The sequence below is a fragment of the Engystomops pustulosus genome, chromosome 3 (assembly GCF_040894005.1).
Source record: "Engystomops pustulosus chromosome 3, aEngPut4.maternal, whole genome shotgun sequence".
Lineage (NCBI taxonomy): Eukaryota > Metazoa > Chordata > Amphibia > Anura > Leptodactylidae > Engystomops > Engystomops pustulosus.
This window is the reverse complement of record NC_092413.1, coordinates 21,482,958-21,498,612: the sequence shown is the minus strand read 5'-3', so window position 1 is coordinate 21,498,612 and position 15,655 is coordinate 21,482,958. Positions and strand designations below refer to the sequence as shown.

The 15,655-nt window shown below is 44.5% G+C and overlaps 1 protein-coding gene across 1 annotated transcript in view; it reads left to right on the top strand.

Annotated features, from left to right (window-relative positions):
* Positions 1-15,655, top strand: part of THADA (THADA armadillo repeat containing) — a 354,225-nt gene that overhangs the window by 250,953 nt on the left and 87,617 nt on the right. The window contains exon 30 of the mRNA XM_072140258.1: positions 14,673-14,791. Coding sequence (XP_071996359.1) covers positions 14,673-14,791 — 119 coding nt within the window. The remainder of the gene's footprint in view (positions 1-14,672; positions 14,792-15,655) is intronic.

Below are 15,655 nucleotides of genomic sequence, written 5' to 3'. Positions count from 1 at the left end.
TACGGATACTGATGGAACATATGGACAAAGTTTAAATTGCAAAACAATCCCCATAACGCACCGCGACAATGTAACGGGATATCCGGTGAATGTGTAGGGTGTTATTTCTGCGTTGTCGATTCCCACTCGTTTCTTCTGAGAAGCAGAGTCTCCGAGGTCGCCGAGTCACACTCATGCATTAGACACAACTACTGTCATTGTAAGTCATCACCATTAATCCATCTTACGGAAAGCGATACGCGCCGAACCGTGGGATGAGACGCCGCTCGCGAGGAGAAGAGGACAACGCCTCCGCATCCTCTGTAACCCTATATAAGCATTATTCACCATCCCAGAATACTGTGGTCTCCCAGATACTGCGGCGCGGGTGACACATAAGCCTGTGCTGGTATTAACGGGCTGCGAGGAGACAAAACCAAAGCCTAGAAACACAGACATTACAAAAACAGATGGAGAGGATCAGAAGAGCGAGCAACGTACAAAGCCAATGAGACCCCCCACACCCCCCACCCAGCCCCCAGACCATACACAGAGTAATACTAAATCCTAATGCACTATAAACCCTCCGCTCCCCTCACATCCTCCTCTTACCGGGTCTGGAGGGACGGGCATCCAGTGTGCGGTTACCGGGATTTCCATACAGTGTCAGGGATCAGATGTAAGGAACGTTCAGACTTTAGAATTCTGTTTAGAATAGTTGACTTCCATATGTAAAACTGTTGTTTGTTGTGATGTGTGAGGGGGCCGGATATTAGGTAATTTACCAATATACATCTATTAATTGTTCTGCTTTCTTGATATATAAAGTGAAGCCTCCTGTCTTTTACCTCATCAGCCGGACATTCCTGACCATAAAATGGCAGCAGATGGAGGGTCATGTGATCTCTATCTGTCCATGAGCAATCACCCTGCCAGGACGTTATGAGAGTATTCATAAATATAAGATCAAGACTGAAGATGTCTCGGTACACTGGGTATTGTGCCCAGGGGTGTTACTGTTATATGTGGATTCCCATAGCAATGGACCCCTACACATTCAGCAGCACATTTCAAAAAGTTTAGATAATGCACATGTTGATGTAACAGTGCAGGTATAATACACAGTGCTGTCACAGTACAGAGATAATACACACAGTGATGTCACAGTACAGAGATAATACACACAGTGATGTCACAGTACAGGGATAATACACACAGTGATGTCACAGTACAGAGATAATACACACAGTGATGTCACAGTACAGAGGTAATACACACAGTGATGTCACAGTACAGACATTATACACACAGTGATGTCACAGTACAGGATATAACACACAACGATGTCACAGTACAGAGATAATACACACAGTGATGTCACAGTACAGAGATAATACACACAGTGATGTCACAGTACAGAGATAATACACACAGTGATGTCACAGTACAGAGATAATACACACAGTGATGTCACAGTACAGGATAAAACACACAACGATGTCACAGTACAGGGATAATACACACAATGATGTCACAGTACAGGGATAATACACACAGTGATGTCACAGTACAGGGATAATACACACAGTGATGTCACAGTACAGGGATAATACACAGTGATGTCACAGTACAGAGATAATATAGTGATGTCACAGGACAGGGATAATACACACGGTGATGTCACAGTACAGAGATAATATAGTGATGTCACAGCACATGAATAATATACACAGTGATGTCACAGTACAGAGATAATACACACAGTGATGTCACAGTACAGGGATAATACACACAGGGATGTCACAGTACAGGGATAATACACACAGTGATGTCACAGTGCAGGGATAATACACACAGTGATATCACAGTACAGAGATAATACACACAGTGATGTCACAGTACATGGATAATACACACAGTGATGTCACAGTACAGGGATAATACAGACAGTGATGTCACAGTACAGAGATAATACACACAGTGGTGTCACAGTACAGGGATAATACACACAGTGATGTCACAGTACAGGGATAATACAGACAGTGATGTCACAGTACAGAGATAATACACACAGTGATGTCACAGTACAGGGATAATACACACAGTGATGTCACAGTACAGGGATAATACACACAGTGATGTCACAGTACAGGGATAATACACACAGTGATGTCACAGTGCAGGGATTATACACACAGTGATGTCACAGTACAGGGATAATACACACAGTGATGTCACAGTACAGAGATAATACACACAGTGATGTCACAGTACAGGGATAATACACACAGTGATGTCACAGTACAGGGATAATACACACAGTGATGTCACAGTACAGGGAAAATACACACAGTGATGTCACAGTACAGGGATAATACACACAGTGATGTCACAGTACAGGGATAATACACACAGTGATGTCACAGTACAGGGATAATACACACAGTGATGTCACAGTACAGGGATAATACACACAGTGATGTCACAGTACAGGGATAATACACACAGTGATGTCACAGTACAGGGATAATACACACAGTGATGTCACAGTACAGGGATAATACACACAGTGATGTCACAGTACAGGGATAATACACACAGTGATGTCACAGTACAGGGATAATACACAGTGATGTCACAGTGCAGGGATTATACACACAGTGATGTCACAGTACAGGGATAGTACACACAGTGATGTCACAGTACAGGTATAATACACACAGTGATGTCACAGCACAGGGATAATATACACAGTGATGTCACAGTACAGGATAATACACACAGTGATGTCACAGTACAGGGATAATACACACAGTGATGTCACAGTACAGGGATAATACACACAGTGATGTCACAGTACAGGGATAATACACACAGTGATGTCACAGTACAGGGATAATACACACAGTGATGTCACAGTACAGGGATAATACACAGTGATGTCACAGTGCAGGGATTATACACACAGTGATGTCACAGTACAGGGATAATACTTTAGTCACTTTTCTTTGCTTTACCTTAATAGTTGATATAATATTTTCCTATACGGATGTTCAGCCTTGGTCGTCCTATCCCAGTAGGGAAGAAGATCCATAAAACCCGGGACCCGCTGTCCTCTTCTGTACAGAACCTCTTTGTGGCTATTGGTATTTAAATTCATGTAAAGTTACATATGCGCCAGAAAGTTTAATGTGAACATTGTCCTAACAGCAGCCATGTCCTAGTGATTTGTGCCCAGTAAAGCCAGCGGGGGTCCGGCACAAGTGTTATTACAGGAAACAATACAGGGGGAGCATTCACTTCCATCTACTCCTCCCAGGACCCGGCATACGGGGCAGCATCTGTATACACTATACACTATCTGCAGTTTCGGGAGAGAAGTGCCACAAAGAGTTTTACAGCAAATTTCACAGTGAAAAAGTAACCAATGCGTCTGAAGTTCTCATATAGTTATAATTTATTAGCGATCACCTACTAAATCCTTATCTATAAGAGCCCAAAGAGGCTGCAAAGTGCATATCTTACTGTCTGGAGGACCTAGCATGGCTGAGTATTACAGGGACTAGTGGTAATACTTCCTTTGGCCTGTAGTGGTGCTATAGAGCAAGGGAATGCTTGCAGATCAAGGTGATCGCTTTGACTGATCATAGGGGTCTATAATGGAAGAATCACCCTCATTTAGGTCTAGTTTACATCTCTCGTGCTGGGGGTCATCTACAAAATCTGAGTGTCTTTTTCTGAAAGGCAAATGTAAGCAGGTGCAGTGTAATGACTTCTATTTCCTGCGGGGGCACTGCGGGGAAATTGAACACATGCTGCAGGATTTCTCGTGATCAAATTATTTTTGTGGGACACTTCTAACAAAAAAGGTTTGATTAAATTTTTTTTTTTAGATTTTTCATCTGTGGGCTAGAATGGGTTAGAAACAAGTCATTACTTAAAGGGGTTGTGCAGATTTGGTAAGTATTTCTCTGTCTATATGATTGTTGAGGATCAGACTGCTGGTATCCCCAGCAGTCATGAAAACAGGGTCCCACTCTCACAAATGGGTGAAGTAGTAGGGCAAACATGTGGCCAACCACTTCTTGGTGGAAGATTGCTGAGCACAGCGCTCCCCGTCATTCCTACTCTTTGTCTATGAGAGTTCTAGAGATAACCTAGTGCAGTGCGCTGCGATTTCCTGGACTCCCATAGTAATAAATCGAGTGTCAGGACTCATGCTTGACCTTCTACTCCACCCATTATTGAGATCAGGTCCCATTATCCAGTCCAATTCTCACAATCGAGGGTTTCCCTGCAGTTGGGCCCTCACCGACATCCTTTATCTTCTGGATTGGGGAAAACTTCATCATTTGGTGCAACCCCTTTTACACCCTAATACCCATTACCCAAAAAAGTGGAGGAAACTGTCTGATTGGACTGCCTCTGCCTATAATCTAATTCATGGAGAGGAGCCTTAGTGGCCCATAAGATACTTTGTATAATACAATGTGGTTAGGGGGCCTGGTACAGTTCTTACATTTGGGGCTCAGCATCTTCAAGTTATTCCTCTCATGTTGGAGCCAAACTTGCATTTTTATGCTGGAAACCGTTTTGGCCGCATGAGTAATAATTCTTTATTTATATAGTGCCCTCGGATTATGCAGCGCTGCACAAAGCATGTCAAGTTGGTCCCTGTCCCTATGGGGCTCACAATCTAAACAACCTACCAATATGTTTTGGAGTGTGGGAGGAAACCGGAGGACCCGGAGGAAACCCACACAAACACGGAGACAACATACAAACTCTTTGCAGATGTTGACCTGGGTGGGATTCAAACCCAGGACCCCAGCGCTGCAAGGCAGAAGTACTACCCACTCCACCGTGCCGCCCATGAGTGTTCAACCTAGAGCTATTTCTTGTGTGTGGCCAACTAGACCTTTCCTTTACCAGTCTGGAAGCCATACAAAGGACTGCAATATTATTATACAAATAGTGCGATCAATCGTTTTCGATTACTAGTCTACGTAGAGTAAAATGGGAGGTGAACATTGTATCTGGTGCCCATGTAGTCAGGGTCGGCTCCAGGTTTCAGTAGGCCCCCGGGGCGACAGAGCCTCTGTGGGCCCCTTTACAGTGAACTCACATGGCGGCATTAAAAATTCAGTTCCTGTTCCCTAAATTATTCTTTAGTTTATCATCCCAAACAGCCACCTCAGGGTCATTTTATATTGAGCCCCCCTCACCCCCATGTATTCCTTATGTACAGCCTTATGCGGGCCCCCCCAGCAGCTCTGGGTCCCGGCACTTGCCCAGGAATGGCCAGTGCTGATGCCGGCCCTGCATGTAGTCCTTTTGATTTCATAGATAGGACTATCTATGGGCAAAAACTTGGACACAGAAATTGGTCCAGAAGAAGATTATATTGCAATAAAAAGTTGAGTATATCAATGGTGGGTCGTCCTTTAGTGATCTTCTCTGGTGGTCGCTTGGAACCTCAGTCCAATACCGATGGAAGTTGATGGTTTGTTAGAGATTTTGTATTGTAAGAAGGTCAAGAGAGTAACAAGGAGGGACATGTCAGTAACATACAAATGACAAATCTTACATAAAATCCCCACAAGTACACCAGATGTCCAAAAAAAATAAACTGTACCGTCCGGTAAATATTTATATTTGCAGTAACAATGTTTCAGTTTTCAGTCACTTCTGAAATTTTCAACATTTTTTGGTAATATACAGACGTCAGCGGTTCATGCTATAGATTTTTGGGAAGATTATTTTTCTCATATTATCTTTTTATCAATGTCAAGTTTGTGAGTCTCGCGTCTGTCGGACAAGATAACAGAGAGACAGTTGAGACTATTCAGATTTTACGCAGCAAGGGCTGACGAGTTTAGTCTTTCAAGAGAAATCTGCCGTTTATTTCCGAAAACTGGGCCGGAATTCAAGTAAATGGACCTGTGTGGTGGTACCAGGCTTGATTAACAGTAGAGCTGTCCTTGGGTAAAAAGTAGACCCTCTTAGGATTGACCAAAAAGATTGGATTCAGTGAAGACCCACCCTTTTTTATAGTGATAAAGTAATCTCCTGTACATAGGGGTCCACTGTCGGAGAGCAGGTTGAAGCCTCTCCCTCTAGTGTGGTGGAGATGTCCATTGTAGACCAGTTTTTACGTAACACGGTCTATGAGGTGAATCTATAGGGGAGCAGAATAGCAGGTCGTGGTTACTGATTTGGCCAATTCAGTTGTCCTTCAGACCAGAAAACACAGTCCATGTGTTGATCAACATTTCCCAACCCAACCACCATTCATGACCTTAACTCATTGTGAGTCCCAGACCCACCGCGGCTTCTCCAGCCAGTTCTTGCAGGATCCTCCCGGTATGTAATAGTAGATCCATAGTAGTTCCAAAACCCTAGATCAAGTGGTCGACGAATTGAATAGCCATTTGGTCTGACCCATATTATCTGCTCATGCTAGATGAGAGGTGCAGAAGCTTCACGTAACGCCTGACATAACTCTTATTCCAGAACATAACTTCCTCAGCTGTTTTTAGGGTTTTTTTTAGCCCGTCTAGCCGAATTTAAACAAAATCTACTAATGGAATCTAAGTGTGATCCATTGGTCATTTTTCTATAACTTAAGTGAAACATTTTCAGACATCTAGAGATGTTAATGGGTCTCCGCTATGGAATGCACCAGTTTCCTTTTGGTGTTTTTTGGCTGATTTTGAAGTCCCATAAACGGAACAGCTGTAACGCTGAACACTGACATTGAGATTAAACAGAGATTCATTTATCGGTTCCTTCTCCTGCTAAACATGGAGGGAAGAAGTGTGACATACATTTTTGCCTCCTTATTTTTGGGCTCCCTGCAGTACTGACTCCCGGGTTTCAGTCTAATCAGTTCCGCATGGTCCTTGTGCTTCCATGGGCTTTCCTCCACCTCTGTATTGGAGGAGCACTTGGCAAGATGCTTTGTCTTGCATGTGGAAATGGTGGACACCACATTTGTGGTGTTGCACCAGTCTAAGGCTTAAAACCAATGGCCATGGGTGGTCCATGAATCACAGACCATCCGATGGCCGGACTTTGTGGATCGAACAATGTGCCAGGGACGGTGCTCCAAGCATCCAAGTTCTTATAGTTTGGGGCTGCTGTTCCGCAGGGATGAAAGCACTCTCTATATCTACAGAGTCCAGTGATATCCATGGACCGACCGTGGCGGTGTGTTTTATCTCTAAGACTTTAGACGGCGATGAAATGGAAGTCATGTGTTTGGAGAGTCACTTAAAATCCAACGATGGTCGGCCTCAAGCTTCCCCACCAGAGGATCCTCGCGTGGGCTTAGACTCTAAACCACTTCTGGACCCAGTGGTACATCACAAGTCAACCAAATCTAGAGGCTACGAGGCTTTTTCCTTGGGACTAATGGAAACTGGACCCTAAGAATAGTTTTATCTGGTGGGCCCAAAGAAATTGACAATGATAGAAACCTGGAGGACAAAATCAAAAATAACATTGCAGATGCCAGCAGAGTCTAGGAATATGTTCTTCTCCACCTAACGATTTCTTATTTTTAATGAGATATATGAAAATACGTTTTCCAAGGGGGTTATTTTTAACGGGATATACGTGACCCATTTCAGTTCAACCAAAAAGTTTTTAAAAACTTTGGAACATCCATTTTTACAAGGAGGAGAATTGAAACAAAAAAATGTATGTTTTTTGAACGTTTGAGTTTAAATAAGTGTAAATGTACTTGATGAGCGAACCGACGTTACGGTTTGGCCGCACATCCCAGACGTATTGACAGATTGGACGCCGACCAATCCCGCATATTGATGCCCACTTGCCATGGCTATGATTGGCCAGGGGGACAACATCGTGTCCGGTCATCTCTGTATACAAAAGCTTCATATGTGAGCAGAAAGTGGTCAATATCTAAGCTAAATTCCTTCACTTTAGGTGACCGAAAAAACCACTACAGGCAGTCCCCGGGTTACATACAAAATAGGGTCCGTAGGTTTCTACTTAAGTTGAATGTGTATGTAAGTCGAAACTGTATATTTTATAATGGTAGATCCAGACAAAAAAAATTTTTTGCCCCAGTGACAATTTTTTGCTGTAATGGGACCAAGGATTATTAATAAAGCTTCATTACAGACACCTTACAGCTGTTTGGGGCTATAGTAACACCCAGAGAGCTTCACCAGAGATCACAGGGAGCAGAGGGGTCCGTCTTTAACTATGGGTCGTCTGTAAGTTGGGTGTCCTTAAGTAGGGGACCGCCTGTATAACATTTAGGACGCAAAGTCGCTTTAGTCTATCATAGTAGCTTTTTTTTTTTACATTTCTAATAAACCCACCCAACCAGTTCCCCTTCCTACAATAAATTGGACATTTGGAAAAGACATCCATCACTTCCATATAAACACGGTATTAAAAAAAAAAAAAAAAATTGGCAAATGAATTCTGCAGTTTTTTGGGTTTTTTTTTACCCGTTCAGGTTTTTCTGCTCATGTCAGATTAATTTCTCACTTCTGAGAAGTCTACAAAAGAAGCTGCTGTGGAAATGCTGGCACGGAGTAGAATTATGACATGTTTGTCACTTACGCAACAAAAAAGGAGTCCCGAGATTTGTCTTAAAGCGTAAAACACACACAGGCATCCAGTGATTGAGCCGCTTTCCGTCACACTTACATAATTGTAAATTTTTTTTCTGCTCGGTAAGCCTTCTCCTCTCCACCACCTCCTGTCACACTGACCCAAAGTCATAAACCGTTTGCTTGCTTGCCCTTGGTCCTGTTTGTATAAATTATGTGTACACTATAAATATTCACGTTTCTCAGGGACCGTATTTCTAACAATGGTCACAGTGTTCTGCCTTCTCCGCAGAGAAGCAACTTGACATCACCGTGGACTGCACTTTTTCCCGGCAACGTCCTTACAAAAATACAGCTGTTTCGGCCCGACGAAATAAAACACTTTGTAAACAGAACGTTGGAAAAATGTGGCACAAAATCGCCCGCGGGCCAAGTCACAGAACCAAGAGAACGGATCAGAAAGTGGTGTTATCGGGGGCCAGTGATTTACTGTTCTCGTGGTTTTTTCCCGTAGACCTGGTTTAATGTAGGAACGGAGCAAACATGCGAGTCTGCGGAATCCCGCTCCGTCTACTTCCAGATTTCCAGTATTTAAATTTCCATTTGATGTCTAAGTTTTCTGGTTAATAATAAGGAGTTGCCAGACGTGGGCCGGATAAGGTCGTCACTTCAAAGGAATGGTCCCTAATAAAACGGATAAAATGGGTGAGATGTATCAGTGCTTGCATGGCAGGTGTACAACCCCTGAAATAATCGGAATTACTTCCAAACCGCCAGCAATTGGGAATATTTATCCACTAAGGCGCCACTTGGGCTCCCTATTTCCCCACTTGGGCTCCCTATCTCCCCACTTGGGCTCCCTATTCCCCCACTTGGGCTCCCTATTCCCCCACTTGGGCTCCCTATCTCCCCACTTTGGGCTCCCTATCTCCCCACTTTGGGCTCCCTATCTCCCCACTTTGGGCTCCCTATCTCCCCACTTTGGACTCCCTATCTCCCCACTTTGGGCTCTCTATCTCCCCACTTTGGGCTCCCTATCTCCCCACTTTGGGCTCCCTATCTCCCCACTTTGGGCTCCCTATCTCCCCACTTTGGGCTCCCTATCTCCCCACTTTGGGCTCCCTATCTCCCCACTTTGGGCTCCCTATCTCCCCACTTTGGGCTCCCTATCTCCCCACTTTGGGCTCCCTATCTCCCCACTTTGGGCTCCCTATCTCCCCACTTTGGACTCCCTATCTCCCCACTTTGGGCTCCCTATCTCCCCACTTTGGGCTCCCTATCTCCCCACTTTGGGCTCCCTATCTCCCCACTCTGGGCTCCCTATCTCCCCACTCTGGGCTCCCTATCTCCCCACTCTGGGCTCCCTATCTCCCCACTCTGGGCTCCCTATCTCCCCACTCTGGGCTCCCTATCTCCCCACTCTGGGCTCCCTATCTCCCCACTCTGGGCTCCCTATCTCCCCACTCTGGGCTCCCTATCTCCCCACTCTGGGCTCCCTATCTCCCCACTTTGGGCTCCCTATCTCCCCACTTTGGGCTCCCTATCTCCCCACTTTGGGCTCCCTATCTCCCCACTTTGGGCTCCCTATCTCCCCACTTTGGGCTCCCTATCTCCCCACTTTGGACTCCCTATCTCCCCACTTTGGGCTCCCTATCTCCCCACTTTGGGCTCCCTATCTCCCCACTTTGGGCTCCCTATCTCCCCACTCTGGGCTCCCTATCTCCCCACTCTGGGCTCCCTATCTCCCCACTCTGGGCTCCCTATCTCCCCACTCTGGGCTCCCTATCTCCCCACTCTGGGCTCCCTATCTCCCCACTCTGGGCTCCCTATCTCCCCACTCTGGGCTCCCTATCTCCCCACTCTGGGCTCCCTATCTCCCCACTTTGGGCTCCCTATCTCCCCACTTTGGGCTCCCTATCTCCCCACTTTGGGCTCCCTATCTCCCCACTTTGGGCTCCCTATCTCCCCACTTTGGGCTCCCTATCTCCCCACTTTGGGCTCCCTATCTCCCCACTTTGGGCTCCCTATCTCCCCACTCTGGGCTCCCTATCTCCCCACTCTGGGCTCCCTATCTCCCCACTCTGGGCTCCCTATCTCCCCACTCTGGGCTCCCTATCTCCCCACTCTGGGCTCCCTATCTCCCCACTCTGGGCTCCCTATCTCCCCACTCTGGGCTCCCTATCTCCCCACTTTGGGCTCCCTATCTCCCCACTTTGGGCTCCCTATCTCCCCACTGCACGGGGCATGAACTCCTGTAGCCTGCACTGTAACCTGCACACTTGTTCGCAGGTTATGGCCCAATTCGATGCAAGGCCGTCACTCGAAAAATCCCACCCCCTTTCCCAACTATATGGACTGATGGGGAGGAGCAGGACACAGCGAATCACGGGTCACCAAAAGATGTCATCTTCCGATCCGGTACATGGCTTAAAACAGAGGGGCGGAATTGATGAAAGTTAGTTGGGATAGTCTTGGCGCTATTTTGGATGAACCCAGGCAATCAATTAATCAGGAATTGTGCAGTATCCGATTTCATGGACCAACCGCAGGTCAGCGCTGTGACACGAAAGCTAGCGTCCCACTATTATGCACATTTTAACTTTCACTCTTGTGAGTATGATGATTTGAAATAAATTTTAATGTGTTGGAACGTGCCACACCATCTGCCTGTATATTTCGTCCAGCGATAGCGCTTTACAATATACAGGCGGTCCCCTACTTAAGAACACTCGACTTACATACGACCCCTAGTTACAAACGGACCTCTGGATGTTGGTCATTGCTGTACCTTAGTCCTAGGCTACAATGAGCAGCTGTAACAGTTATCACAGGCGTCTGTAATGAAGCTTTAGTGTTAATATTAATTCTTATGACAATCCAACATTTTTAAAATCCAATTGTCACAGAGACCAAAAAAGTTCTGGCTGGGATTACAATGATAAAATATACAGTTCCGACTTACATACAAATTCAACTTAAGAACAAACCTACAGAACCTATCTTGTATGTAACCCGGGGACTGCCTGTAATTGAAGGAGGATAAGAAAGAGCGATGGTGCTAGTCTGAATGGTGACATACTTTCAACTGGAGGATTTGTGGACTGGTGCCGTTCATCGGTGGAAAAACACTGGTTATCGTGGGAGAAAAAATGACTGGGAGCTGCGGCCATAGTGAACATTTTTTTTCTCTGTTTATTCTTTACCAGTCTGCTGATAGAAAACAAAAAAATGGATGTTTTGCAGAAATAAGATGGCAAAGCACCTGGTTCCCCTGCGTCATCTGAGAAAAATAACGGTTTCGGTCCCATTCAGTGAGTTAGTCCGTAGTCCACAAACGAGAAAAAAAAAATATTGCACGCTTCACTTTTTTTTACAGCGGATCGGTGAATGGGCACATAAACAATAATAGGATAATAATGTGAAATCACGGATAACATACTGAAAGAAAACGGATATGTGAATGAGCCCCAATACTGGGTAGTCGAACTATGTTCTGCTTATTTATTGGTTCAGTTTACACCAGAAATGTTGAAACATTTGCATAATTATTGGTGTACACTCCCCTTTTCCCCTGAAGCCACGCCTATTTTATTAGACCACACCCCTATAAAGTGTATTTGATAGAGTTCCTTTTTAACCTATTGAAGACCAAACACACTCCCAAAATCTTATGTTGCCCCCCTTTACAAAAAAATGTCCAGCAGAGCCCCTCCTTTAATGAAATGTCCAGCAGAGCCCCTCCTTTAATGAAATGTCCAGCAGAGCCCCTCCTTTAATGAAATGTCCAGCAGAGCCCCTCCTTTAATGAAATGTCCAGCAGAGCCCCTCCTTTAATGAAATGTCCAGCAGAGCCCCCCCCCCTTAATGAAATGTCCAGCAGAGCCCCCCCTTTAATGAAATGTCCAGCAGAGCCCCCCCTTTAATGAAATGTCCAGCAGAGCCCACCTTTAATGAAATGTCCAGCAGAGCCCCCCCCCCTTTAATGAAATGTCCAGCAGAGACCTCCTTTACAAAAAAATGTCCAGCAGAGCCCCCATTTAAAGAAGTTTTTAGCAGTAAATTTTTTTACAGAATTATATATATATATATATATATAATATATATATATATATATATATATATATATATATATATATATGTATATATATATATATATATAAATAATATATATTTACCAAAGTATAAGCCAAAATGGGTCTTTTTCAGTACAAAAATTTTGCTGAAAAACTGAGCTTATACTACAGAGTATATACAGTAATTAATATAAGTATTTCTGGAATTTTTGGACTTGTTTTGGGTGCTAATCATGTATCTATATAAGCAGATTACGATATGTAAAGGGCTGACGTTAAATTTAGAGTTTCCTAAACCTCACAGCATTTCAGGAAAGTTGCTAAACCTCACCAGGACTCACATGAAGCGACAACGCTCCAAACCATAAGTCAATACAGATGTGCTATATACAGTGCAGCTCCGCTATATATAGAGGTAGACATGGAGGTTTTATTGCTGTTATTCCTTTTTTGCCCCAGGCGCTGGAGAGATTTTACTAGAGGTCGTGTTTGTGCCCACAATGGCTATTTCGGGGCTGTCTTATAGTAGCAGCTTCACCTGTCCTAGGACCACATCTAGATAAAAATACTGCAGAGATAACATGCCGTGTGTAATCCGGTGTGAGGCCTCACAAAGGTCAGGTAAATGGTGGAATAGAGATACCCAAGTGTCTATAGAGCCAGAACATCGCTGCATGGGCCAGTACAGCAAGAATTTCTCACTTTATTCTGGGGTGCCGCCTAATTTCTTATAGATAGATATGAGATAGATGGGTAGATATTAGATGGATGGATAGATACAAGATGGATAGATAATAGAAGGATAGATGGACAGATCCGAGAAGGATCGAAATGAGAAGGATGGATCCGAGAAGGATAGATGCAAAGATACGAGAAGGATAGATGGATAAATACGAGAAGGATAGATGGAAAGATACGAGAAGGATAGATGGATAAATACGAGAAGGATAGATGGAAAGATACGAGAAGGATAGATGGAAAGATACGAGAAGGATAGATGCAAAGATACGAGAAGGATAGATGCAAAGATACGAGAAGGATAGATGGATAGATCCGAGATGGATAGATCCGAGATGGATAGATCCGAGATGGATAGATCCGAGATGGATAGATCCGAGATGGATAGATCCGAGATGGATAGATACGAGATGGATAGATCCGAGATGGATAGATGTGAGAAGGAGAGATCTGAGGAGCATAGATAGGAGATAGATGGATAGAAAAATAGATATGAGATGGATAGAGAGGATGGTAGATGGATGGATACATGGATAGTCATAGATACTAGATATATTGATGTGCTGTTATATGTTCAGAAACTACCGATACATTTTTGATTTGTATTTTTGGGATGGAAACCTTTAAAAAATAAAGTTGTTATGTAGAGGTTGTTTTTACTGACATGACAGGCGAGGTGACACGCAGGGAAGAGAGACCACAATTATGATCCTGTGGGTTATACTGTATCTGTTCCTAGGAAAGTTGGGTTGCAGTAAATACCGCTTCATCACAGCCCGACATAAAGGGGTTCACTTATTTTCCGTGTTTTAGGAAAGCTGTGTGGAGGTCAGTGATGGATCACTGGGGACATTACTGTAGCTCAGTGTCACCCCCTGAATACTTCATGGTCACGAGGCACGTGAGGTTGGTTTTAGGAAGCCTCAGTCTCTGTAACCATTGGTTGGAGCGTGTGGGGCGGTTGCTGTAGTTGGGTTTCGGCGTTCCAGCGCCTCATCGGTTGTTTTTAATCAGAAGGATGTGATTTCATTAGGAAACCATGATGAGCCGGTGAGGTCATCTCTCCATGAAAGGAGCTCACAGGCCGGGGTGTATACACAAGGAAGGATTTAGGCCCAGGACCTGTGCAGCGCCCTCCAATGGGAGCCGGCGTCCACCCCTCACCGACAGGTGCCCATTCACTCATCAAAGGATGGATCCCGACCAGAGCCGCTTCACAGGAGCTCGGATTAAGACCGGTGTTTTTACAGCTCGGGGAATTTTTTTTCCTGATTTTTTTTCTCGTTCCTCTTAGGTCTCATACATGCTGCAGTCCTTCTTCGAGGCGAAACACATAACTAATTCACAACAACTTCAGCAGGAGATCGGTGACATCAGCCACAGCTTGAAGGCCAGGCTATGGCTCGCCAGAAGGTATGTGCCATCAGAAAGCCAGGAAGAAGAAAGAAACAGAACTTATTACACTGTTTTGTTTGTTGTGAAAATCCGTACAGTCTGAACACCGACCTAATAAGGGCCTATATGTATTTCTAAAGGCACCCAAACCTAGAAAGGTTTTCGAAACCTAGGAATATAATTAGCTGTGCACCTGTGTGACATCACATGACCAGATATATTATGAGCCGTGCACCTGTGTGACATCACATGACCAGATATATTATGAGCCGTGCACCTGTGTAACATCACATGACCAGATATATTATGAGCCGTGTGCCTGTGTAACATCACATGACCAGATATATAATGAGCCGTGCACCTGTGTGACATCACATGACCAGGGACCAGTTCTTATCCACTGGAAGTAAACAATGAAGCTTCCTATAGAATGACAGCAAGCAAGAAGAAAGAAACAGAACTTATTACACAGAACTTTTGCTTGTTGTGAAAATCAGTACAGTCTGAACACGGACCTAATCATACAGTATTTCTAAAGGCACCCAAACATATAGGAAAATTTTCAAAACTTATATAACGAGCCGTGCATCTGTGTGACATCACTTGACCAGAGCTATATAACGAGCCGTGCACCTGTGTGACATCACATGACCAGGGATATAACGAGCCGTACACCTGTATGACATCACATGACCAGGGATATAACCAGCTGTGCACCTGTGTGACATCACATGACCAGGGATATAACCAGCTGTGCACCTGTGTGACATCACATGACCAGGGATATAACGAGCCGTGCACCAGTGTGACATCACTTGACCAGAGCTATATAACGAGCCGTGCACCTGTGTGACATCACATGACCAGGGATATAACGAGCCG